The 26,673-nt window shown below is 46.0% G+C and overlaps 1 protein-coding gene across 1 annotated transcript in view; it reads left to right on the top strand.

The window, feature by feature from the left end:
- The window catches only part of HYDIN (HYDIN axonemal central pair apparatus protein), a 103,825-nt gene that overhangs the window by 35,689 nt on the left and 41,463 nt on the right, over positions 1 to 26,673 (top strand). The window contains 18 exon segments of the mRNA XM_024979009.2: positions 1,237 to 1,399; positions 3,280 to 3,363; positions 3,366 to 3,631; positions 3,633 to 3,906; positions 5,883 to 6,104; positions 8,200 to 8,420; positions 8,651 to 8,833; positions 9,683 to 9,802; positions 12,529 to 12,688; positions 12,793 to 12,965; positions 13,585 to 13,783; positions 15,323 to 15,422; positions 16,859 to 16,958; positions 18,549 to 18,717; positions 19,227 to 19,465; positions 20,640 to 20,757; positions 23,081 to 23,285; positions 24,015 to 24,250. Coding sequence (XP_024834777.2) covers positions 1,237 to 1,399; positions 3,280 to 3,363; positions 3,366 to 3,631; positions 3,633 to 3,906; positions 5,883 to 6,104; positions 8,200 to 8,420; positions 8,651 to 8,833; positions 9,683 to 9,802; positions 12,529 to 12,688; positions 12,793 to 12,965; positions 13,585 to 13,783; positions 15,323 to 15,422; positions 16,859 to 16,958; positions 18,549 to 18,717; positions 19,227 to 19,465; positions 20,640 to 20,757; positions 23,081 to 23,285; positions 24,015 to 24,250 — 3,232 coding nt within the window.

Here is a 26,673-nt window from a genome sequence, read left to right on the forward strand (position 1 = left end):
CTGTGCCCATCCCTGGGGACCACACGGGACTGACTGAATCCCCTCCATACCACCCACGAGACATGGTCCATGATTTCACGCTGTCTCCAATACAGGTGGGCAGTGTCCTGTCCTCAGATCTTCAGACATGCCAAGGGAGGGAGAAGGGTCTACTGCCTACCCCTCCCTAAGATTCCAAACACTGGTGGTGGGGGGCAAGATGCTACCTATAATTTAATCCCCTTTTCTCCTCTCCCCCTACCTCCAGACTCCTCCCACTGGCCCCCAAAGAGCTTTTATGTACTCTACAGTATCAGTATATATATATATATACCCACATCTCATGCATGGTCTACTGTAAACATGCCTGGGCCTCAGGAATCCCAGCTTTGGGATTCCAAAAAAATCGCTTTTTTTTTTCTCATTCAGGTCATTTACTTTCAGGCATTCTTCTCACAGTGGACTTAGAAAATCCAAATCTGATTCTTAGAGCTCAGCAGTGACTTGTTTGTAACGCGCACACACACGAAGTGATGAAGTAATGATGAGTCAACTTCAATGAGCAGAGAGCCACAGCAGCCAGGAACAATCAGGGATTCCCAGAGATAAAAATAAATGGATTCCGTATCTTCAGAAATGCCATCCCCTCCACTCTTTGTTTATACATGGTGCCCAGGCTTGGAGCCCTCTCTGCCATTGGCAGCAGGGCAGACACGGCTGAATCCATAGCTGGAAAGGAAAGAAAGGGCGAGAAGGAGAGGAACGTGGCCTTCAGCTCTAGCTCCATGGCTCCAAGTGGGCCACAGTGGGGACCGCTGTGAAAAACATCACCTCAGACATGAGTGTAGAAAGCTGGGCCTCATCTGTACTGATATCAGAACAATCTTTGAAAGTTGGTTTTTAAGGGTGATAACATCCAGCTTGTTTACAGCCCTTGCCTCACTCTCCTGTGAAACGAGATTGAAATAGAATTAGAGATCAGTTGAGAATTCCTCTTAGTTGAGCTTCAGTTATCAGTTTTACTAAATGACTATTCAAAGGTAGATGTGAGCCATCCTTTCCTCCTTTCTTCCCTTCTTTTCTTCTCTTCCCTTCCATCTTCCTTCCTTCCTATAATATCCAGCTTTCTTTTGTTCTTTCCTGGTTTTTGTGCTGAAGAAAGCTCCGCGCCACGTTCCCCCACCAGGTGATTGCAGCAGGGGAGGGGCTCGGGCAGGCCCCTCTGAACTCTTTTCTTCTCTGCCTGACTTAATGAAGGGAGCTAGAGAGACTGGCAAAGGAGATGCAGGAAAAGAAGCTACAGCAGGAACTTGAGCGACAGAAGGAAGAAGATGAGCTAAAACGGAAGAATAAAAAGCCAAAGCAGGGACCCGTAAAGGAGGAGCCGTCCACGAAGAAATCTCAGATACCAAGCCGGCAGGTAGCAACCCTCCCTGGCCCCTCAGCGGCAGGCAGGTGCAGAGTGGCCCACCACCACAGCTAGCATATCAGCCCAGCACTTCTCCCCTCCAGAAAGCTGGCCTAGGACTGTGTAGACTCTGTGGTGGAGCAAAAGGCAGGAGGAGAGGGATCAGCATTTTCTGAGCACTGACTGTGTGTCCCGTGCTTTCTTGTGCTTCCCATAATCCTGTCCTGTTACATCCTGTCCTTCCTCAGAGGTTCAGAGATGTGAACCCCATCCAGAATTTAACAGGACGAGCTGTAACAGTTGTGTGTGTGCACAAATCTGGCTCCTTCTGCTGTCTCCTGCAGCGCCCTGGATGGTTTTAAATAGACTGGTGGTGAAGAGCTGTTTGCAGTGAGCCACCAAGTCAGTGTGTTCAACCAGGAGCTGATCCTTGACCGCAGTCAAGGGAGATGCTCCAGCATAAGCTACCCTTGTGAGTATCAGTCTGCCTGTCACGTCTCTGCCCACTGTGATACACGGTACCCAGGCTTGGTGCAGACTGGCCAGAGCAACGTCCAGGGTGGCGCTAGTGGCTGAGGGTTGTGCTAGCTGGGGTGCACAGTGGCCACTCCAGCCCCGAGAGTTCTGAGGGTAAAACTAAAGCTAGACTCCCAGACGAGGTGCAGACTGGTCCCAGGAGGCAGATGGAAGAGCAGAGGAATCAGTGTCCAGGAGTCCGCATCAGGTAGAGCTCAGGAAGGAGCATGTCTGAGCACTTAAAACTTAGGCACCAAAACAAGGATAAGAAACAGGCTCCTGCAAGTTTCCAAATGCAAGTCCTCCCCTCAGTAGGCGCTTCTTCCACACTCAGTCCACTTCCACTTGGAACAGGATATCTAGGCAGAACTCTGTAGATGGGAACATACAGCAGGCACCCCGCCCTCCCCTCACCCACACAAATAAGGCGATCCACCCACTCCAGGAGACAGCGTTGCCAGTACTGTTGTGTCAGCTCTCTCCAGGCTGTAGAGACGGACATTTAGCGGGGAGCTGATGCAGTGCAGAGAGGGGATAACCAGCCTGGGCCTCTCATGCCTCCACACCTGAGCTTAGGCAAGAGAAGAATGTCACTGGGCTGAACTGGACTGTATGTCATCAAAGAAGAACCCCCAGACCTGTGAAGCCTCCTGGAGGGTTTCATCAGGAGGGGAGACAATCAGAACCCACAAAGCAGTAAGAAAAAGAATAAGGTTGGTTTCTCTCTGCAAGGTTCATTAGCTAAAATACAGGTTTGTTTAAGAGGCTGGAGTGTAGCCAGATTCTGAAACCCTGTCTGTCCCCAGCAGCACTGATTAATCTGTATACATAATCTGTATAATTTTAATAACTTGGCACTATGAGACCTTTTACTCTGTGACAGACACTGTTATAAACTTTTTACATGTACTCACACATTTAACTTTCAGTGGTCCTCTGGGGTAGTTATTAATATTACTGTCAACACAATACAGGTGGGCCAAAGATGTGGCTTGCTCACCCATGGTCACACAGCTAACAATTGTGAGACCAGGTTTGGACCACTAGACTCAGTGGCCTCTCCAGAGGAAAGGCTCGTCTTGAGCATCTTTTCCTGTTGATCCTTCAGAGCAGCAGCTGTCAGCCAGGAGTGAACATTACAGCTGCTATGCATAATGCCCGGCCCCAGCCAGCTCCAAGACAAGGCAGGACCACAGAGTGAATCTTCTGAGAAAGGCCCCCACACAATCCATAGGCACAGCCCTGGCGTGTATATGAGGGGCTGGAATCCTATGAGGCCATCTTACAAAGCACAGTGCCCTCTTTCTCCTTCTTTTGCAATTTGCTCTCCCCGAAAGAACTGTTTTAAGAATGTTTTATGTGTTTTTGCCTTCTAGATTCTTACTTTTTCCAAACTAGAGGTGAAGATTGATGCAGTAGAAAGAAAAGTGTCCGTCAGAGAGCAGGTAGCTGTGGAGAAGGAAGAATGGATAAGAGGAGGAGGAACCTCTTGTCAGATATCAACACGCTTTGGTTTCCTCTTGTCCAGGAGCAAGAAGACAGTGAGGGGGACCTTCCGAAGGACACTGACAAGAACGTGGCCCAGAAGTTTAAGACCTTCGAGCTGACCCTGAAGGACATCCAGAACATCCTCACGTACTGGGACCGGAAGCAAGGAGTTCTGCTGCATCACATCGGTGCTGAGGACATGAGCCATGAGGATGGGGCCGACCAGCGCCAGGTTCCCTCCGGGTGGACGCCGAGGCCGCAAGGACCGGGAGCGGGAGCGCGCGGAGAAGGAGCGAGCCGAGAGGGAGCGCCTGGAGCGGGAGAGGGCCGAGAGGGAGCGGCTGGAGAAGCTCCGCGCCCAGGAGGAGCGCAGCGACGGAGGCGAGGGCGAGGAGGAGGACCACGAAGGGAAGAAGGATCTGGGTGTGCCGTTCATAAACATCCAGACGCCTGACTCCGAAGGCTCGAGCTGGAAGCAGGCTCTGGAAAATGAGAGGCTTCCTAAAGGGGAACAGGTACAGACTTTCCTCCAAGACAGAGATGTAACGGTCAGGTAGCCAGGCAGACGTACAGAGCTAGTCCTTGTAAATGTGCTTTTAACACAAAATCCAGATCCCCTTAATTCCATTCATCTCTGATATCCCTTTGTATATAAAACAAAAATGGCTAAAAGGACCTTTTTCTATGTGATGAAGTATCCATAGGAAGTTCCACAGATCTAAACTATTCCATCTAACCTTATAAAAAGCCACTCATAAAGTTAATTTTAGTATTGACAATACTGTGTTATGGGTTGGCAAGGCAGGTACACTTCGGGGGTTATGCAAATGGCTCAACTATTCTAAAATTTCTTTCCCATAAGCTTCCCACCATGACAGAAATTATACGACCAGATGGCTTCTTGTTCCTAGAAACAAAAGCATCATATTCAGAAACCCCTTTGGCAGTGATTTGGAGGGAATGGTTATTATAACCTTTCATCCCATGACAAACTTTATCGGTGAAACACCAAAAAACAAATATTTGCGGCTACAGGTCATATAGTCTGTGTCCCGAACACCCACCCCCAATAATGGATATGACTGGAGATGACTCTGTTCAGATACAGCTTGATTCACAAAAGCAGGCGGCAAGCCAGATTTGAACAGGGGGGCCTCAGTCTACCCACTGGTTTAGTTTAGTATTTATCAGAAACTAGACGCAACCTTCCAGTACTTTGGCCACCTCATGCGAAGAGCTGACTCATTGGAAAAGACTCTGATGCTGGGAGGGATTGGGGGCAGGAGGAGAAGGGGACGACAGAGGAGGAGATGGCTGGATGGCATCACTGACTCGATGGATGTGAGTTTGAGTGAACTCCGGGAGTTGGTGATGGACAGGGAGGCCTGGCATGCTGCAATTCATGGGGTCGGCCACAACTGAGCGACTGAACTGAACTGAACTGAGATGCAACCTTAGAAGTAGAGAGCAGAGCCTGAGAGGAACCACGAGTTAGACTTGTTTAAAGAACTTCCTGCCTCTATTAATTTAATAGGGGATGCAAATTATTCATCCCTTTCCTCACAGATATTCTGAATCCTGGGAGTTAACTCTAGCTACATGTTAGTCAGGAAGTGTCTTCAACTTTCTGACCAAGAGAATTAGCAACACAGGATTACATGAAGATAGTTACTTCCTCGAACTAATAGCCTGTTTGGTCCACTCAGGTGGCCTCATGGTTGTGATGACAACAATTAATCAAGGGATAGCATCCTTTTTCTGAGGGTTTTACAAGCTGAGGAGAAAATTGCTACCAGATTTTGAAGCCATCTGCTCTGGATGGCTCTCATTCATTATATATCAGAGTAGAATGGGGAATGCTACAGGAATAAGTTGACTCTCTCAAGTTTCTTTTTTGACTTCTCTCTCCATTCCCATCTTTCACCCCATTCCCAGAACTTTGATGCACTTTTTTTTTTCTTTGCTATATATGACCTGCTCTAGCCCTAACTCTCTTTTATCTTTGAAAAGAAAGAACACTTAAAGGTAGAAGAAATGTTAACAGGGGATCTGAAAATAAATGAAACAGCTCTATACTATAGACATCAGAATATTAAGAGATGGTCTCTTTAAACAGAGGTTTGAGTCCCAGCTGTGTGCTAGGCCATGTGCTATATCACCCTAGTTCCAGTCCTAATGAACTTTACAGTCCAGTTGCAGAGATAGACCACCAAGCAATCATAATAAAGTGACAAAGGTTATGATAAGAGAGGGAGCCTGAAGCCCATAGCAAGAGCCCCAGCTGAGTCTGGAGGTGTGGGGTCTGGAAAGACCTACAGAGCTGTGTCAGAGGCCCATTATACACCATCCCTGACACATGCCTATATCAGGGCGTCTCCTGAGAAAGTTGAGAGAAAGGAGGGAGGGTCTCACCATCCTGTGCTCTTTCAGGGAGGCTGTTAGGGGTAGCCTGCCCTCTACACCAGAAATTCATCTTGATATTTTTCTTTAGATCCTAGACATCTTGGGCCTGGGTTCCTCTGGACCACCTATCCCACCACCTGCTTTATACTCAATCATCTCCTACCCTGTGAAGCGACAGCCTTTGGCCATGACAGAAATCCTGAAGCATTTCGTGTTTATAACTCCACCCTCTGAAGACTTCTCCCTGATAGAGGAGAAAAGAGAAGTGGAAGCAGAAACAGAGATTTCAACCACCCCAGGCTCCTCAAAGGTAAATGGAGAAACTTATCCTCCTGACCTTGGCAAGACTTCACATGGGCCCTCCATGTGGCCAAAAATTGAGCCCGGGGTTGATGTCAAGCTCACTGGGGTGTTTGCCTCCACTCACTTGGGATTCCACCTGAGCCTCCCTAAGCTGCACCTTCCCTGGGTCTGACTCTTCCTATGCCCCCAAGAAGAGACTAAAAATGATACTTGTTGATTTGCTCTGAAGTCCATTTACAAAAAAAAAAAAAGTGTGAAACAAGCTCTTTTAAAAAGGTAGCAGAATGTATTGTGAAGCTAAGGTAATTCACACAGTGCAGAAGAATACAAGAGTCAACAGACACAAGGAAACACACATCATTAGAGAAAGAAAAGACTATTAAGAAATTATATGGGGAAGATTGGATATTTTGGATAAAGTTGCTTTTTATCTTCTTGCCTGATACAGTGCAGTAAAAGTAATTCCACCTAGATTAAAAGGATAAGTGATCAAAATGAAATCATGTAAAAGTATAAAATTGATTTTTACATATACAGTTAATGGAATAAATAAAAAAAGAAAAATAGATTTGACTAGTAATATGAAGAATGCATGGATATTAAAAATTACAGAGGGGCTTTCTGTTCCCAGAGGAGTAGTTCAGTTCAGTCGCTTAGTCATGTCCATCTCTTTGTGACCACATGGACTGCAGCACGCCAGGCTTCCCTGTCCATCACCAACTCCCAGAGCCTACTCAAACTCATGTCCGTAGCATTGGTGATGCCATCTGACCATCTCACCCTCTGTCGTCCCCTTCTCTTCCTGCCTTCAATCTTTCCCAGCACCAGGATCTTTTCCAATGAGTTGGTTCTTCACATAAGGTGGTCAAAGAGGAGTATGGGGACCAAAATTTGAATTGCCTCCTAGCTTTCTTCCTATAAACCATGCATGTTAGCAAAAAACAAAATCAGCAGCAAATAAAGTTATCTATAGGCCCTGCTTACACCTCAATTAGGTAACAGAGAGCCCCAAACTTAAGTTTGGTAAGTAAATAGACAATCAACATCAGGTCTCAGCACTGGTGAGCAGGCCTTACTTGGGCAGAGTCCAATGAAAAGGTAAAAAAGAAAATATTGCCACCATCAGAGGTGACTATTACACCAACCTCTTTTCTGAAAATTGAACTTTAAGGGGAAAGAGTTTAGCTTTCTTTAACTTACAGTTTTAGAAGGAACTCAGGCTCATCTCCAGTACATGAAGGAAAGCTCTTCTTTCTAGGAGAATGACAGCTGAAATTATAGAAAGAATGGTAGAATTAGAAAGGCACTGTTCTGATATCCCCAATGACGTAGGAGTCCTTGATTAAGGAGTGCCAGGGGATTCCTGGAGTGCTGGTTTTCTGGAGAACAAGACACTCACTCTGAGCCAGAGCGTCGTCCCATGGGTGGCTGGCTGGCTGCAGAGAGGGAAGTCCGCTTTGCCATGGCCAAGATCTGCGAGCATCACTGCAGCCACACAGATACCCTTTGCGTCTGTAATCGTGAGTCAACCTGACATCATTTGTCCCCCAGTGTGACAGAGTATGATGCGCACAGCATCCTCTCTGAATCTAATCAAGTTTTTAAATCTTTTTTTCAACTTACATGAAATACAGGAAATAAGTAAGTTTTAAGGGACACTCTGAGAACAGTCAAAAGATTTGCAGACTATGGAATATTCTGTCATGATACAGATTTGGTCTATGAAAAAAAATCAGTGTGATTGGGAGGGAATGAGAAATATAGATTAAAAAAAAATACTACAGAAGCACAACAACAAAATGCAGTATGGGAACACACTCCAGACCAGCTTCCAGCTTTCTCTGGAGCTTTGGCCTCCCTTCAGGGAATTGGGTACCAGGGAAAGCTCTAGACTCGTCTCCACACTTCTATCCTACAGTAGTGTCATAGTCTGGGCCCTGCCATTCTCAGCAGTCGCCAGCATCTTGAACCTGGTGAGGTCACCCCAGACTGCAGGCAGAAAGGTCACTCCAAACCGCAGGCAGTGTCATGGGCATTCCTGTCTCCTGCTTCTGTGGTCGTAGGATGAATGTTTAAGACCCTGTACTCATTTTCAATTTAAGACCCAGGAGGAGCAAATCACCTCATCTAAAGGGAGCAAACAGAAAACGAAAGAAAAAGAGAAAGAAAAAACGGATCAGCCGCGTGAGACTCAGAAGGAGAAACGTCGAATGGCCTTCAACAGGAAGGGCCTTTCTGCAGGAACTTCCGGAACCATTGCTCCGCTGTCAGACGTAGAGCAGAACAACTTATCTGGGCAGCATTCCCAGGAGAAATTCACCAGGTGGGCCTCGGAGCCACCCAGGGAGGGGAAGGCCGAAGCTCCAAATGAGGGTGTGGCTGTCACAGCCTCAGATGGGAACCAGGTTGTCCTGACTGTTAAGGACCTCCATGGCGGTCAAGGATCGCCATGCCTAACTGCAGCAGGACCGGACTTCTCCCAGGCAACAGTCCTGTCTTCTCTTGGCCCAAAGGAAGCATCCTCACAGTAAAAGCATGTGTGGTCATTTTCAGGCTGAATCATTTCCGGTGGATCGTGCCTGCCAACGGTGAGGTGACATTGCGCCTACACTTCTGTTCCAACGATCTTGGGATTTTTGACCAAACATTTAACTTTGAGATCCTTGGAACTCACCGCCAGTACCAGCTTTACTGCCGAGGTGTCTGCACTTACCCATACATTTGCCAAGACCCGAAGTAAGTGTATTTTGTTCTTAAAGAAAAGATTGGCAGATACATTTTTGTTTTCCCCCATGGGACTTTGAACAAAATGTGTCTTAATAGAAATGTGGAACCAGGGCAGCATCCCAGGCCCTCTTATACTGGGCTCCAGAGCCACGGACACTGAGTCACAGAAATGACACGGTACCATGTGGCTAAAATAGAATGCTAGCAGATGTGAAGGGCAAGGGGATATCTTCCTGTGTGAAGTTAGTTTGTTTATTTAACTATTAAGCATATATAAACAGATTTTATATTTGCTGTAGGACTTTTATCCTATAACCTCAGTATATGTGGGTATCTCCACAGGCAGATTTTTTTCCTGAGTACCAAACACTGGGCCCCTTATGCACCACAAAAAGGCCCCTGGCTTGAGCAAGCCAGGGGACTTTTTATAGCTTGTACACCTAGAGGAGTTTTTTTTTTTTTTTTTTTTTTTGCAATTCTCACCAAGGGGCCACTTCAGACAGGGAACTCAGAAGCTGGTTAAGATCCACCCGAACTAGATTTCCTTAGGGTTTCTCAGGACTTTCTCTAGCTAGGCACACTAGAACAGGAAGTCCAGCTCAGTTTCATCATCAGCCCCATTATGAAAGACACTACTGGGAATATTTTTTTCTCAGATTCAAACTGTACTGTCTTCCCTCAGGGTTGGTTCCATAAATGTCCTCAAATTAAGAGTCGTTCCAGAAATGTCCTCAAATTAAGAGTTGTTCCGTCTCCAGACTCCTGGACCCTTTGCTGAACAGAGAATGTTGGGTTCCTGTATACATCATGTGGAGGCATTCAGACACTTCTCCTCTCCTCTTCCTTCTCTGTGTTCAGGGTGGTATTCCCTCAGCGGAAGATGGAAATGAAGGCAAATGAGGTCATCTTTAAGAAGTATATTGTGAGCACAGAGAGGTTTCATTTCGGACCACTGCTTTGTGGGAAATCAAGAGATAAGTAAGTGTTCCATTATTTCAAAGCAGATTTCAGACCCCTGGGTTGGATGCATGAGGAGTACAAGCCAGGGTGCCTGTGTATTAATAGTAGATCCAGCTCTTAATGACATTGCCTCAGGCAGCCCTGCTCCACAGATCAGGAGAAGTGTGTTCTTGTGCCACAAGTTTCTGCTAAGCTCTCAAGTGATTGAGGACACTGTTTTCCCAGATGGGGTGGCCTAGAGGAAGACCCAGTTTGGGTAGGGGAAGGGTAGAATGTAGAGTTTACTTGGGTGTGTGTTCAGTTTGAGATGCTCGAGAGATACAGCTAGAAGCCACAGAAAGCAAGGCATAGTCTATGTGGTTTTGGTTCTCAGAGGAGAGTCTGTTTCAAGACAAAAAAATGCCATGGGTCTGATGAGATCACCTAAATGAGAGTGCACAGTAAGGCGAGAAGGACCATGGATGAAGCCCTAAAGAATTCTACCACTCACAAGAGATAAGAGGGCAGGGGCTACTGGTGGAAACCGGGGGAGCATGGTGTCCTGGAGCCACGAGAAGAGGGCGTGGCCATCCATGTTGATTGTGGCAGGGAGGGTGGAAAGGTAATGACATCAGCGTCCATGGGGCTTAACAAATGGAAGGCATAGGACCCTCTCAGGGCTTTCTGAGGATGAAACCCAAGTACAGTGAGTTGAGGAGTGGGAGGTGAGAGAATAGAGACAGAGTGTGAAGGTGGTTCTTTGGAAAAGCTTGACTGTAAAGGGAGATGGAGGCAGCTGAGGACAGGAGGGAGACCTGGAGTGCGGGGAAGGCTGTTCGTTCACTGTTGTTCTTATGATGTTTAGATGTCAAGGGGGAAGTAGGGAGGAAGAAGCTAGAGTTTCCAGAGAAAGTCAGGGCGGTGAGTGGTGCAGCTCCCTGAAACAACACGAGAGGTGGAGATGCTGGCTTTGCCAGGAAGAGGGACCGTCATCACATCGGAGGAAGGTGATATGGCCGCAGGTGCAGGCAGGGTCACAGGTTTGGCTGGAATGGTGAGGAGGTTCCCACGCAACCATTTTCTCCATAGTGAATGATGTGAGGTCATCCCTAACAGTGAGGCAAGTGGAAGGAAGTTTAAAATGTTGGGAAAGTGGAGTAGGTATTAATAGGTTTTGTGCAAAGTAGGAGAGGGAGAATGTTATAGAAATAGATTAAAATTAACTGGCAGAACTGGGGGTCCAGCTAAGGTTAATGGTCATAAATATTTAGTGATACAAGTTTTTTTTTTTAGTCATATATAAGTTGCTTATTATATAGGCAGGAAGGTGAGACCAAAAACAGAACCAGGATCTCAACCATGTCTTAATTCCATCTAGCATTTATTGTGATAAGTGGCAAGTGATTATTTCTATGCTTACTTGGTGAAATTAATGAGCCGTTAGTTCTCCATTCCCTTCATAATCTCCTGTTTATTTCCTAAGATATTGGACTAGAAAATGAAGTTGAAGAGAGTTACCTGCTGATGGAGAGGATCCTTAAGACCCAGTAGAAAGGCTTAGACAAGAGAAGGGGTGGGAGTCAGGTTGATGGATGTGATGTGCACCCATCAGCAGCCGGAGGTGGGATTCAGGGAAATGATGGCTGGTTCAGAGAGGCCTGTGTTCAGAGCAGCGTTGGAATTAAGTAGGGTATGAGGCCAGACAGCCGTGATCCAGAAGGGCAATTACAGTGGTCCCTAAATAAGTATCATTTATCTTTTAAGTCTTGCTGAGCCTCAACATCCTCATGTGCAGAACAGGAAAATAATAGCCCCTACTGCACAGTTTTGGAAAGACCGAACTAGAGAGTACACATGTAACTTTTAGCAAAGTGCTTGATGGTGATAATTAACAGTGAGATATGAAGGCCACCACCTCTCTGGCAGTTACACAGAGAAAGCTCTGTCTCTCGGATTTAATCTCTGCCATGCCTTCTCCTTCCTCCCTTCATTGCAGACTGTCCAGACTGTCCAGAGCTCTTCAGACTGTCTGTGGGCACAGTGGTGCCATGCTTTCCTGACCTGTGCTGTCACCTCCAGCGATGCGTGTGTCCGTTGATGTTCCCTGTGCCTTCTCTGGCTGCCTTTCTGTTTGGCACCTTTAACTGGGCAGTTTGCAGTGCTTACAGTGCTTCACTCAGCGGGTCTCTCCCTAAAGTACTAGGGAACAGAAACAGCCCTGAGCAGTGAGCAGTGTCAAATGTGTCTGTGTCAAAACAGTAGCATCCTGTGCGAGTATAGGAAAAGGTGGTAAATGAGGTCTTCTCTAAGATATGAAATAACAGGCCACTCAAATGATCATCTCTCTTGGAAGCATAAGCACTGGGAAGGATAGAGCTGCAGAATTCTTAGTTAGAAATCTTTGCCATAGTAACAACTGCCATTTATTGGGCATTTGTTATCTGCAGCTGTCCTCAGAGCATTAGGTGCTCCATCTTGATATCTAGAGTATCAAATATACTCTTGATATTTCATTTGATACTTGAAATCCTAAGAATTTTTATCATCCCATCTTAAAGATGAGACCAAGGTTTGGGATGAGTTTGAGGGGGGAGCAGTCAGGTCACAGCTGCAAGTCTTCACCATAAGGTTTGTGTTCGTAGCCTCCACTGCCTCTGTTTAGCCACTTGATCCTTTGAAATCGCCTTGCACCTCACAGTCTGCTTTTCCACCTGAATTCTCAGCCAGTCCTCACAGCCACATCCCTAATTTCTGTTCACTTTCAGGTACAAGTCCTCCTTGTTCCCAGGCAACATGGAGACACTGACAATCCTGAACAGCTCCCCAATGGTCGTGGAGGTGTACTTCTGTTTTCAGAATGACATCAAAGCAAACACCTACTTTCTGGAGCCCATCAACATGATTCTGAAACCCAATGAGAAGCAGGTACAGTCACGTGGAAACAAGTCTACCAGGGCAAGGCTTTCCTTTGAAGTTTGAGGCCTTGGCATCCTGGATATAAATGTTCTTTGTTTTGACTCTCGCATTAGATGCTAAATGTATGGGCCTACCCTACTGCAGTCGGTGTCTTTGAAGACAGCATTGTCTGCTGCATCAAGGAGAACCCTGAGCCAGCTGTCTTCAAGTTAAGCTGCCAGGGTGTCCGCCCAGAATTGGAGCTGGATCCCAGACAATTGCATTTTGACCGGCTCTTGCTGCACAGGTCAGAGTTCTAGATAATTCCAGGACTGGAATGAAATTAAAGAACATTTAGTTCTAAAGCGACCGACTCATCCTGATCTGCTTGGGACCTGCCTGGTTTTAGTGTTGAAAGTCCTCCATTCCAGGAGACTTCTGGTCCTGTGCAAATCGGGATGGGTGATAACCCTCTGAGTTCACAGGTTGTCAGCTTGGGTTCAGTGAATGGACTGCAGGCTGTTTAAGGACTTCTCTAAGATCAACTGCCAAAGTGTGTGCATATTTGTGTTTTTTTCAGAAGGGCTAGCTTTTTTCAGATTTTCAGTCCATTACTCTAAAAGGTTAAGAATCTTGGCTCTAGAAATTTAGAGGACAAGCAGAAAACACTAGACCAGACCTAGAACTTACACAATCATTCATGGAAATTATATTATTCTAAATAGGGAATGTTTATTTCTGAGGCAGCTGGGTGAGTATATTGATTCATGTATCCTGCATTCCCTGATCATCACAGGTAAGCCCCGTTCCCTGCAATAAATAGTAATAAACTGGTATGAATTGAAATAACCAGAAGTGTTTTTTCTGACTTGCCATAATAAGTCAGAATTGTTTGAAATTGACAGAATTTCCTTTGGTCTCTGCAGAAAAGACTCTAAGGCAGTTCTTCTCCGCAACATCACACTCCTGCCCCTGGCCTGGAGGATCACCAGCCTGGAGCACCTGGGCGAAGACTTCACCGTGTCCACCATGCAGGGGATCATAGCCGCCAAGTCTGAGTATAGCCTTCAGGTGCAGTTCCAGCCCTCCAAACCTGTCAATGTCAAGAAGGCAATCCGGTTGGAGGTGAGGTTTCATATGTCTTCAGACCTGGTCACCAAGATGTGTACACATTGGGTTCACTGACACCCACACTAGCAACTCACTGACACACCAAGGCAATTCTCCATGTTACATGCTCCCGTCTAATCTATGTTTGACAACCCACAACGCCCTGCTCTGCTTCTCTTCCCAGGTTATATTCCTTCAACATCCACATGAGGAAATGCCTTGCTTTTTGGTCACTCTGAAAAGCACTCTGGTGAACGTTATTTGATTTCTGTATCTCTTAAATTGTCCTTATTTTCCCCAATTACAAAACTTAATCCCCCTCTCCTTCCCCTGCCATCCAGTAGAGTAGCAAAGGAAATAGGATGCTCTGGGTACTTGGTCTCTGTCAATAGAGAAGAACTATATAAATTCTGGATCTGACAACCCAAGTTCTTTGTCTTACCTTCCCCTCCTGCCGCCAGCCCTTCTTCTCCTCTCTGTCAGAGGCTGAGCATCACAAGAAAGAAGGTAAACTCAAGCAATCCAATTTGTTTCATGAAACGTTGGCAGAATGCTTGATGAAAGGAAAGATGGAAACTCTGAATTAAAACTTGAGTTTGGTGACAGCTACAGATTTCTCCCCTGGCCCCTTAATAAGACACCAGCCGTGGGGAGCTGGCCACTTAGCTTTCCAGCTTGGGGCTTCAGCAGAGAGGCAGGTGGTCTCCAGGCAGATACAAGGAGCCACACCCACTGCCCAGTGGCTCTTCCCCTTGAAACACAGACCCTTTACTGCCCCGTCGTCAGTCTCAAGAGTCAACAATCAGATCCAGCTAAAGACTGACACCAGTTCAGATGTTCCTCAGGACAGTGAGGGAGGTGCCACCATCACGGATGACCACAGAGGGGACAGCAATCAGGAGAGGTACCGCCATCAGGGACAATAGAGGGTACAGAAGTCAGCTGGAGGCTAGGAGTCTTGCTTTTATTTATTTTTTCAACTTTTCCAGCTTTAATAGTAATGATGTTCTTTTTTTTTTTTAATCTGAAATTTCCAAAAGAGAGACATTAAGCTCTCATTTAATATGAAAAATCTGACCCTTTTATCATAGGTTGAATCAGAAATAAAGAACAAAGCAGTTCAGATTTATAAAATGAGTTAAAGCAATTTAGAATATAAAAGATTTTCATTTCAACTGTCAGAAAAAATGCTCTTCAGGTTTATCTGACTTAAAAGTTCAAAGAAGACTTTCCTACTGTGTACTCACAACCCAAACTTCAGTAAGGTAGTGCCAGTGATACAGATTATTGAAACCCAGGGAGTAGACAAGATGGAAAATGCAGTCCCTCTTCCTCAACCTTTTATTGATTGCCTGTACCAGCCCTCCCTCAAAGGATGTTACGAAGAACACTCAGCCTACACAAATGCTCAGTAAACAAAAACTAAACACATTGCAAAAACGTTTCTTACCATAGCCCCTTCTAAATGATCCCCTCCTGCAGGTTCTTTAGTCTCCGACTCCCAAGAACCCTGCGGGTCTTGCCCTCACTAAAGAATGTCTCTTACCCTGACAGGTTTTGGATGCAGACAACCTCGTTGGTGTCGTTCAGATTGAAAACATCCTGATCTTCGCCGAGTCCTATGACGTTGCCTTAGACATCACCTTCCCCAAAGGTCTGTTGACCCCGCCAAAGAAAGAGTGTTTAGAGGTCACATCTTTTAGGGCAGTGTGTTTCCTGTGTAGAGAAAGACCAGTGATTATTGGAGAGAAAGGTGGAATTGAGGAAAATAGCGGGCAAACTCAAGTGATGTTAGCAGTGTTACTACAAATATTAATCTCTCCAACTGGAGACAATAATGGGTGGTCAAAATTTAAAATTTGAAGAGTTCTTTTCTGAGCAGTCATCTGAGAGTGAGTTCTTATCTGCCTGTTTATGTTGCTTTTCTGTCACCACCCTAACAAATTACCACGAACTTTGTGGCTTAAAACAATACAGATCTATTATCTTACAGTTCTGTAGGTCAGCAGTCCAAAATGGCTCTCCCTTGGCTAAAATCAGAGTATTGCAGGGCTACTGTCCCTTCTGGAGCCTTTGGGAGACAACCCATTTCCTTGCCTTTTCCACCTTCTGGGAGGCACACACATCCCTCAGCTCATGGTCCCCTTCCTCCCTCTTCAAAGCCAGCAATGTTGGGTCCAGTCCTTCTCACTCTGCCATCTCTCTGGTTCTCCTACTTCCGTCTCTCTCTTCTGCCTTTATGAACCATTGTGATTACTTGGGGTCCCCCCAGAGACTCCAGGAAATTCTCCCTTATTTTAAAGACAGATGATTGCCAATCTTGATTCCATCTAATACCTTAATTCCCCCCTTGCCACATAAACTGGCATATTTACAGGTTCTGGGTATTAGGACATGGGCATCTTTGATGGGGGAGGTGCCAGGCCTTATTCTGCCTACCACACTGCCCCAACACCCAGGTTAGGGCCCTCCTTTCTCTGATAGGTCTCCTACTCAGCACGACTCATAGAATGTTAGAGCTACATGTTTGCCTTGATGTCATTGGTCTTACATACAGCATTATTTATAATAATGGAAGATTAGGAATACCCTAAGTGTCTATCTGTAATGGAATATTATTATTGTAGGAATAATATTGTAAATTATGAAATAGCCATATCATAGTATATTGTGCAGCCGTTAATACCACATGGGGAGATTTTCGTTACATGGGGAAATGATTATGATGTAATACAAAGTATAACAATATGAATTTATGCATTATATCCCAACTCTTTACGTTATACACGTGATTCGAAAGATTTTTTTTTAAACACTGGGAGTTTTAGCTAATGAGAGACATGAAAGGCAGAAGAGCAGTCCTAAGGTGGAAGCTAGAGGGAGCCACCGGTTGAACTGAGTACAGAAGTGTCTGTTGTTTGTTTGCTAAGACTCAATTCCAAGAAGTTTTTCTAGCCACAATGTTTTTAAAAAACAGATTCTCTGAAATTGTCACCATGGATTTTCCATGTGAACTTCAATATGAAGTTCCCTTGCTCCTCGCTCCCATGTTCACTCACCCCTTCCCACCCTGGCCTCTGCCTTCTTCAGGAGCTGAAGGAGGCCTTGATTTGGGGATTGTGAAGGTCATGGACGAGGTGAAGCAGCCCCTGCAGCTGAAGAACCGTGGGAAATATGAGATCATGTTCAGGTAACCTAAAACTTATCCAGCATATGGTCGTCCACATCCTCTCATGGTGAGAGGAGTGTTGCCTGAGAGAGTTTTTTTAAAAAGTCGATGAAGGAAATTCTAAGAACCATCTCTGCTGTTAGCCTCTCTTAGCTTCAAATGAATGGAATCCCAGCTGCTCTGCAGGTTGAGCCACAGGGGCCTGGGCGTGGGGAAGAGCCTAGCAGGGAGGTTGGAGGAGGAGATACTGGGGTGGGGGGAGGTCTTAGGGGTTGAGAGAGAGACTGGAGATGGGGGCCCTGGCCTCAAGCCATCCTGCCCACCTTCCAGCTCCTGTCTGTTTCATAAGCTGATGGTCTATATAAGATTTCACGTTAAGAAGGGATTGTCTGTTTTTCTTTCTTAATGTTAAGAACTATTATATTATAGATTCCAAATGACAGCCTGGTGGAAGACAACTCCAGCTTGTGCTCTTTAGATTAAAAATAAAACCTCTAAATAAAGAAGACTCCTCAAGGAGGAAGAAGTGGCTCTGGGGCAGGGAGGGAGGAGGTCCTCAGGCAGCACCAGCACCCACAACTGGTCGATGTTATGGAAGGTTGTCCTTTGCCCAGAAGAATTTGAAGTTGATAAAGGGACTTCCCCCGCCACACAGACTTAATAGGAACTCCGTATATTCATGAGTGTTTCTTTCAGTTCAAAGAATGCTGAAACTAGAGAGGTCCCACCTCAATAGTGCTGTTTCTTAGAACTAGAAAATGAAATAAGTTAATAAAAATAAATGCTAAACAAACCTAGAAGAAAGCCACAGTCACTTTGGAATTAGCACTAAATGGAATTTTGCACATTGTGAGTTTTATTTTATAGATTATGAGAGGTGTTACCCCTGCTCTTTTAGGCTGCATGGAACAGTCTCCCTCAAGTTGGAGCAGGTGATCAGGGTTCACTGAAAGGATGTGCAGGGAGGTGAGGCAGCTGAGGCAGCATGCACGCTGCAGTGAGGGGCCAGATCTCCTGGAGTGAGCATGGGGACGACATGGGTCCCTATGGCAACTTCACGCATCTTGCCTCGGCTTAGGTTTCTTGCTCCAGCTCCAGTCCCCAGGCTTTCTCTGTGGCCTCTCCTCTCACCTGCACTGGGCCAGGGCTGCGCTTCTGAATACCTCGGTTGCATGATTTCTGCCCCTGCCTTTCTGTCCTTTCTTAGATCCCCCAGCTTCTGCATCACTGTTCCGTCTATATCTACTGCATTCAGTCTTAGAGCAAGGAGGGAGACAGAGAGAGAAAGAAGGAGACAGAGAGGCAGGGAGAGGGAGAAACGAATTGATTTGGTCCTTATCCAATATCACATGTTCCTGTTAGAGCTCTCCTTCAAGGACATCTCTTAACCATGGGCTGGAGATGGCTATCTTTGCCTCAAGCCTCAGTGCCTGGCCTGGTCAATCCTGGCTAAGGAGTGGTCACGGAATACAGAGCACAGTGAACACTGCTGGCATAGTGGTTAAACAGGGCTGGGGATGTGGCAGGCACTTACCAGTCTAGAGTCTCATCTCTGGTGTCTTGAGCTCCTTAGATAATGACTAAAACTGACTTTTTCTTCTTGTCACTCAGCTTTTCTGTGGACTCCTTAGGGCTTTCTGCAACCAATATAAGTTCCATGATCACAGTCCAACCCAGGAAGGGCTCACTGACCATGACAGAAAAGCCCACAAATGTCCAGGTGCTCTTCCATGCGAAAAAGGAAGTGAAAATCGAGAACCAGCCAGTTTTGCGCTGTCAGGTAAGAGAGCTTGAAGGGATGACTCACACAGTGGCAGGTACCAAAATGAAGCTTATGTAGTCTAACCCATGCCCTAAGCGGGAAAGGCAGGGCTGACTTTGTGGCCACCAGAAGGGATTCACCAGGGCTTGGGGAATCACAGGCACAGATAGGTCAGGTGGGAGGTGTTCAGAGTCATCAGAAATTGAAGCTCCAGAGAAGAAATGTGGCCCCTGGTCTTTGGAAGAGACCAGACCAGAGACAGGGAGGCTGAGTTCAGTCATCAGTGCAAAAGAAAAGGGGGAAGTGAAAATGGGAGGCAGGGTTGGTGCGTGTTGACCCATAGCTGGTACACAGTAAGTTTCACGTTAGCATTTGCTTGTATTATCGATGCAGTTATATAAAGAGAATAAAGAATGTGGCTTCGTGTCAATGAAGAAAATAAGGAATGGAGTAGACAGCCATAGAAACTATGCTGGCAACTGTTATTCTGGTAGCTGACATCTTCCCAATCTGTCTTCCCTTTCTAGATTATTGAGCCTAATATCTCAGAAGGAGGTGAAATTATTGCCAGCATCCCGATTAAGTTTTCTGTGACTGCGGTGTTCTCCAAGTACAACATCAGCCCCTCCTCCATCATCAACTTTGGGGCTTTGATCTATGGCACTCGTAAAAGTGCCTTCTTCACCATAGAAAATCAAGGCATGATCGACTTCAAGTATGCCCTGTATAGGCTGACAGGGGACAGCCCCCTTCATCAGAAGAAAGTGTAAGACAAGTATTTACTTAGCTCAAAACATCCCCTGGTTAATTGGTGCTTTGTGTGTGTGTGTGTGTGTGTGTGTGTTTTAATTTTATTTTATTTTTAAACTTTACAATATTGTATTAGTTTTGCCAAACCTATTATTCTCCCATGAGCTTTCATATATTTTATCGAAACTCATCCACCCAGTCCCCCTTCGTAGGTGAGGTTACTAAGGTTTAGAAATGGCACATCCAAGATTATCAAATAATCACCAGTGAATCTCAGTTCTGAACCCACATCTCTGACTCCAAATTTCACATGCTTTTCAACTGCTGTCCAATATGCGATACATTTTAATTGAATGAATGTAAAGTCCTCTGCATGGGATTGTGTCTGTTGCCTCGGTGCTCCCAGTGTGCTACGTTGCTTACCAGTAAGTCACTTCCTGTCTGTCATTCTGTAGAAATCAAGGGATGATTATAACAGCAAGCTAAATCAAAAGAAATCATGATGTTTCAAGATGAGGGGGTGGCAAAGAGTACCCTAGAAATTTGGACTAAAGAAGGCCTGGTGAGGCCTCCACCTTCCTGGGACTATCTTTACCTTATCCCCATGAAGACAATCGCTATAACCAACTTAATAATTGTTCCAACAAAGAACTGTAATTATCACAAAGTGGTTGTCAGTCAACTAACCGAAACAGTTCATGTTTTTGAGTGCTTTTGGCTTTGATCTGATTGTCATATTCTTTTTTTTTTTTTGACAAATTAGGGACTATTTTTGCCAATTCCCAGGCACTTTGTCTTGACTTTCTAATGAACTGACTTTGTCAATAGTCATTTAAGACTGACTTTCTAATTAATTTTTTAAATCACACAGCTTTACATTGTTTGTAATAATTTCATATTTTGGTGGATCTCCTCTTCCATTTTGGCAAACATTTACAATTATTATTTACTTGCAGTAATTTTAATGTCCTTATGAGTCATATGTAATATGCATAATTTCTGCATACTTTTCTCACACTTGTTAAATGAGTTTGGCTGTTAATAAATAAGCTGACCATGCTCCCTGATGCCCTCTGGGCAAAGAAAGGCCCTTTCCTCCATTCCAAGAAGAAGGGACCTTGCAAGCAAGCAGGTAGGTGGTATTTCATGATCGCCCCACCCTGAGAGTGTATTCCCACTTCTTTAATCAGAGCCACCCATGTCAGACATGCAAGATCCCGGGAAAGCGAGAGCTTCTACAAGACTGGACCTTCCAAAACAACCAAGTTCTCTGACTCTGTTCAGAAAGACATGAATGTCACAAGCCAGGTGAGCACCCTTTTCTTTGTTCAACAGAAACCCTGTAAGGCCTCCTGCAAACTAGTTCTTCCAACAGATAACTCCCTAGGATACCAGGATTTGAATTTTGAACACTCCTACTGTGGCAGGAACATTAACTAGTTATAATGAAACTATCACTTTCATATTAAAATAAGGAATTATGACTTAATTTGGATATCCTCTGTTGCTTTAAAACCTTCATTGGCTCCTCATTCCTTTACAATTAGTGTCTACTCTTCATAAGTATTTTAATCACGAATCTTTTGCTGGACTTCGCTGGTGGTGCAATGGATAAGAATCCCCCTGCCGATGCAGGGGATGAGGGTCCGAAGATTCCACAGGAAGATTCCACATGCCACAGAGCAATTAGGCCTGTGTGCCACAACTGCTGGGCTTGTGTGCTGCAACTACCAAGCCTGTGCACCCAGAGCCTGTACTCTGCAACTGGAGCAGCCGCTGCAACGAGAAAGCCGCACGCTGCAACAAAGAGTAGCCCCTGCTCCCTGCAACTTGAGAAAGCTCACACAAAGCAACGAAGACACAGCACAGCCAGAAATAATCATTTGTTGATGCAAAACAGAAGCCCATTCAGATCGACTTAAATAAAAGGAGATTTGAAGACTTTTACTTCCGGTACTATGAAGTAGATGATTTTTCCCTATTCTTACAAATGAGTACAACTAAAGCCATGAACATTATGTATAAAACAAACATAGAAGACTGAGAAACAGAGAAAAAAACATCACACCAGCTAAGGTTCTTGGGACCCAATAGACATCACAGTGATGAGTTCCCTGAGATTTCTTTTTACTTCATACTTCTCAGATTTGGTACTGAGGGAGCCAGCAATCCAGAAACATCAACAAGCACAGACCAAAAGCCTGCTCTCACTAGCCAAAGAACCAGGAAAAGGGTAGTCTAGCCAGACAGGAATGTTCAAATAAGAGCTGTGATGTTGCAATCAAACATGACAGAGAAATCTGTGGTCCTACACCACATATTTCAAGAAAAGACCCACAAGGAACCTAGACTTCCCACTCAATTCAGGCTGTAATGAGGTCAAAGTGGTGTCCAAGAACACTCAGCAGAGAGCCAGACATTCATTACCCACCACCACCTCTGCCGTTGTCAACAGAGACACCAATTGGGAAGCCTTGACTTCCACTCCAACCGTGTGGAAACGAGCTGCCCTTCCACTCCCCACAGTGGACCTCCTACTCTGTGGAATCTGCAGAACAGTAATGAGACAATATTACCCTTCCCCCACCCCCGCCCCGAGGGTGATACTGGTCTAAGACTAGTGGGGAACGGGAACTCCCACCCTTGCCTGGCAGCAGTAAGAAGTCCAGTGTGGAATCTGGACTACTGTCCCCACCCAAGAGGTATCAGAGAAAGCCAGCCCAAAGAGAAGGTTAGTAGGATCCAGAGTCTCATAATATAATATCCAAAATGTCCAGGTTTCCACTGAAAATCACTCAGCATATCAAGAACCTGGAAGATCTCAAACTAAGTGAAAATAGATAAGCAATAGATGCCAACACTGAGATGACCAAAATGTTAGAGCTATATGACAAAGATGGTAAAGCAACCAACATAAAAATGCTTCAAAACACAATTACAATAGGGCAAAAAAAGGAAGAAAGCTCCTAAGACCCAGAGGAGTGCATGATAACATCCCATGCTTTGAGCAGATTCTGTGCCCATTGCTTTGTTAACTGCTTCTTGCACATTCTTTCATTGAAGCCTCCGGTGGTCTCAGGGTAAAGGCTTTAGCTCCATTTTCTGGATAAAACTAAGATTCAGAGAAGTCACTTGACCAAGGTCCAACAGTTAATACCCAGGAGGGTTTGAAGGCTGCGATTCAAACCCAGGACTATCTGACTCAAAGGTCGATACTCTTAAGCCCTGCCTCTCTGCTCAGAGCTTCCCATCTGGATAAGTGTTATACTATGTGGGAGTTGGTGATGGACAGGGAGGCCTGGCGTGCTGCGATTCATGGGGTCACAAAGAGTCGGACACAACTAAGCGACTGATCTGATCTCTGATGTGGAATATGTCTATTTCCTTAAAATCCCCACTTACCCATGATTGTTCAGAAGGAATATGTATAGAAAGAAGCGCTGAGAGAGCCTGTTCCTGAAAGACTGCCCCCGCCCCAGGCCCTCCCTGCCTCCAGGAGCACAGCTGGAGCCCAGAGAGAGCTTATGGGGAGGGCCTCCCAACCCCGCCACCCAGTCCTTCTTGACACCATCTTATGGCTGGTAGAAGGGCTCAGACCTTGCCACTTACTCTGCCTCCGCCCCTCCTGCAGGCTCGCTTCACCCACGGGATGTTCACCGTGTATCCTGGGTTTGGTACCATCCCTTCCGGAGGGATGCAGGTCATCACTGTTGACTGTGTGGCTGACCCCGTGGGAAGATGTGAAGAGTTCATAGCAATTGATATCTCTGACCGAGATCCAAGAGACCAGCCCGCTGGCATCCCATACAGCCTGTTGGCTGAAGCCTGTCAGCCAGGTACTGAGCTCTCAGATGGGACAGCATCCCTTAAAAGACCTTCCTCTGTAACAGACCCCTCTCCCTGCAGGCACCTAATAGACATTGCTAGGCTTCTTCCTTTGGGACCTTAGAACTTCCTGTGGTGTCTTCAGCCTTATTTTTCCTTAAGACTTACAGGGCATGTGCACACCTAGAAGAGGATGTGCAGCTTTAAACTCCAGGTCTTCCTGAGTTTGGTCCGGGATTCTCAGATGGACGGTGTTATCTGGGAATCATGGTGTGATGGGGTGTGGCACAGGGTGACCCAGGAATACCGAATTCTGCTCATCTGAGATCTTGCGGGGTTCGAGTAGCCAGGCCACTCCCTGTGCAAATGTGCACAGAGAACAATGATCAGTGACAAAGCAAGTTTGGAGCAAGAGACAGCTCCTCTTGCTTTGGTTCTAGGTCCCCAGCAAACTTGTATCAAAGTGAGCTGAAAGCTTCCTTCTTTCCTCAGCTCACCCCAGATCTCATCCTCCTTTCTATTGGAAGAAGAAGGTGGTTGGAGTCTGGAGACCAGCAAAAGCAGTCCAAAAAGAAAGAGAAGATAGAATTTGTCCCACCCCTCACACTCCCTTGTGTGAATCCCCCTGTCTCTCCTCTGTGATCGTCCTTTGTCAGAGTCTGAATCTCCAAGTTAGGGATTACAGAGAGTAGAAACTGGGCACTTAGGCTCCATCTCACAGTCTTCCCTCCACTCCCCAGCCTTTGTGACTGACAACAACGGCTTGATATTTGAGGAGCACCAGCTCTGTAGCAGCACCAACCTGAACAGCATCCTGCAGACCATAGAGAGCGGGGGCTTGTATGTGGAGGATGAGAACAAGTTCATCTTCTGCAACGTCCTGGTGGGCCACCAGGCCAAGGCTCGGTTCAAGATCTGCAATGTGGGAAAGATCGCCTGTGACGTGAACCTCGTGGTTAAGCCCATCTCCAGCAAGGTAGGTAGCCCAGTCCGCTTGATTGGACTGGTCCACTGTGGCCCTGGCCCACCGTGGTTGGCATAAAGCCAGGGCGGGAGCTCTTGGAAACCCCTGCAGTGGAGCCTGCATCTCTCGTGGGAATTTTCTGGCTCTCAGCCTCCCTGGAAGTTGTGTGAGGGGACATACGTTTGTCCCAGCGGATGTCTCTCTGGGTACCTTGTGATAAACGGGTTCACATGACAGAGCGGAGCACTCCTGCATCAGACACTCGCCGTGTCTAAGGACAGAGCATGTAGTGCCAGCTCTGGCACGAAGGAGGTTTGGGAGATGTCACTCTATAAAGTGTAAGATGAGGTGAGCATTTATTGAGCTCCTGCTGTATTCTGAGCACTGCGCTAATGTTCGTTTATCGCATTTCACCCTCAGAAGTTTGTATTATCAGATTTTCTCCCCGTTTTATAGTTAGGAAAATTGAGACTCAAAAATGCTGCATTCTTCCCCTACATCCCAGAGCCTAGGGATATATAGCTTGGTTTAAAACCAAGCTTCATCCGCTTAGTAGCAGAAGTGAAAATCGCTCAGTCATGTCTGACCCTTTGTGACCCCCTGGACTGTAGCCTACCAAGCTCCTCTGTCCATGGGATTCTCCAGGCAAGAATACTGGAGTGGGTTGCCATGCCCTTCTCCAGGGGATTTTCCTGGCCCAGGCATCGAACCCAGGTCTGCTGCATTGCAGGCAAATTCTTTACCATCTGAGTCAATACCACGTAGAAAATAAGTGCCTATCTTGGGCTCTGCCAGACCAAAACTGCCTTCCCTCTCTGGGTTGGATCACACTGAGACACTGTTTCCTTGCCATGGAACAGAAAATTCAGGAGACCAAGAGAAAGGACTGAGTCAGTGGGTTTCACTCCCTGTTAATTTCCAATCAGTGTGCTGCAAACACTGCCGAGTGTCTCTCAGCCACATCAGTTCTCTAGCCAAAGGTAGAGTCTTGACCCGGGTGGTCCTTGTGCCCCAGAGTCACATGAGAGTAAGTTCCTACAGCTAACAGTGGTGGGGAGGTGACCTAGAGGATTGGCCTAGCCTAGAGCTGACAGTAGGGTGCATTCTTGGGGAACGGTCACTGCAGAGGGCCAGGGGTTGAAAGACTGTCATCACTTTCTGGCCTTCTTGGGACAGGAAAGGGCAGCTTTCTCCCTGTTCCACTGCTAAAAACATAAGAAATGAGCAAGCCTGACTTCTAAACAAAGATAGGTTTTTAACAGGGATTTGTAGACATTATGTTGTTGTCCTCCTCTGTTTTTTTTTTTTTGTTTTTTTACATGAAGCAAAATTTTAATTTCTGGCTCTTACAAGACCTTTTACAGTAACTCAAAAATAAAGGGATGGAACAAGTCTTATCATTCCAATCTACCCAACATAACTCATTAGTTACCCAGGCACCAGTTCCTCTGTATTTCTTCCACCCCTTTGGGAAAAGGGACTACAGAGAAGCCTAGCACCTCTTGAGCAGTTCCATTCATTCCATGAATCAATAGGCACTGATGTGCTTCACCTTCTAGCCCAGGCATTAGAGCTTGCACCGTATTAACCTTTGGTGATGGGTGCATCCCTAGCTGAATCTGCCCTCACGTGGCCTCAGGGGCCCAGTGACTGAGGCCCACACTTTTCCAGACAAATGCATACTGTCATCCTTCCTTAATTTGCAGATTATCCTTTGGAAAGGGCAAAGAAATTATACTCTCAGCTTAAGAGCAAGAAGGAATAGTCAGTCTTGAATCCCACCTGCCTCCCATGAGAATAAAAAATCCTTTTGAGGTCGTGCCCACAGTCTTCCCCAAACATTGCTCCAAGACAGGAGCAGATAAAGTGCTGCAGGCGGTGGTTCTAACTAGCACTCTTAAAATTGCAAAGAGCAGAAGCCCACTCAGAATGGCCCCACCATAACAAGGTTTGCTTCAGTGAATCCGAGACCTCACACGCAGGATGGAACACAGCCTATAGCCAGAGGCCTGAGAGACTGACTGGAGTTGTCACCTGAAATCAAACTTTCAGAAGATCATCTGCCAAAGGCCACGCGTCTCTCACACATGGTGTCTCCATTGCTCCTTTCTCTCGTCTGGCTTCTAGCCCAAGCCTCACATCAGTAACCACCAGAAGTCTCTGGCATTTTAAATTTATTTGTGTGTGTGTGTGTGTGTGTGAGAGAGAGAGAGAGAAAAGTGGGGGTGGGGTGGAGTGGATCTGCTATCCAAGATACAGTTTAGTTCATCTAATTGCAAAGACCACAAGTCTGGCCAAGTCCAGCCAATTAATGCTTAGGGTTGGGTCCCCAAGAACCCAGGCCACACCTTCCAGGAGCAGGATTGTCCAAGTAGTGGGACATGCCTGCACAGAGCTTAGAGGAGGGAAGTCACAGCAGGGCTAGTAGAGATGAG

This window comes from Bos taurus, chromosome 18, assembly GCF_002263795.3.
Source record: "Bos taurus isolate L1 Dominette 01449 registration number 42190680 breed Hereford chromosome 18, ARS-UCD2.0, whole genome shotgun sequence".
In the NCBI taxonomy this organism is placed as follows: Eukaryota; Metazoa; Chordata; class Mammalia; order Artiodactyla; family Bovidae; genus Bos; species Bos taurus.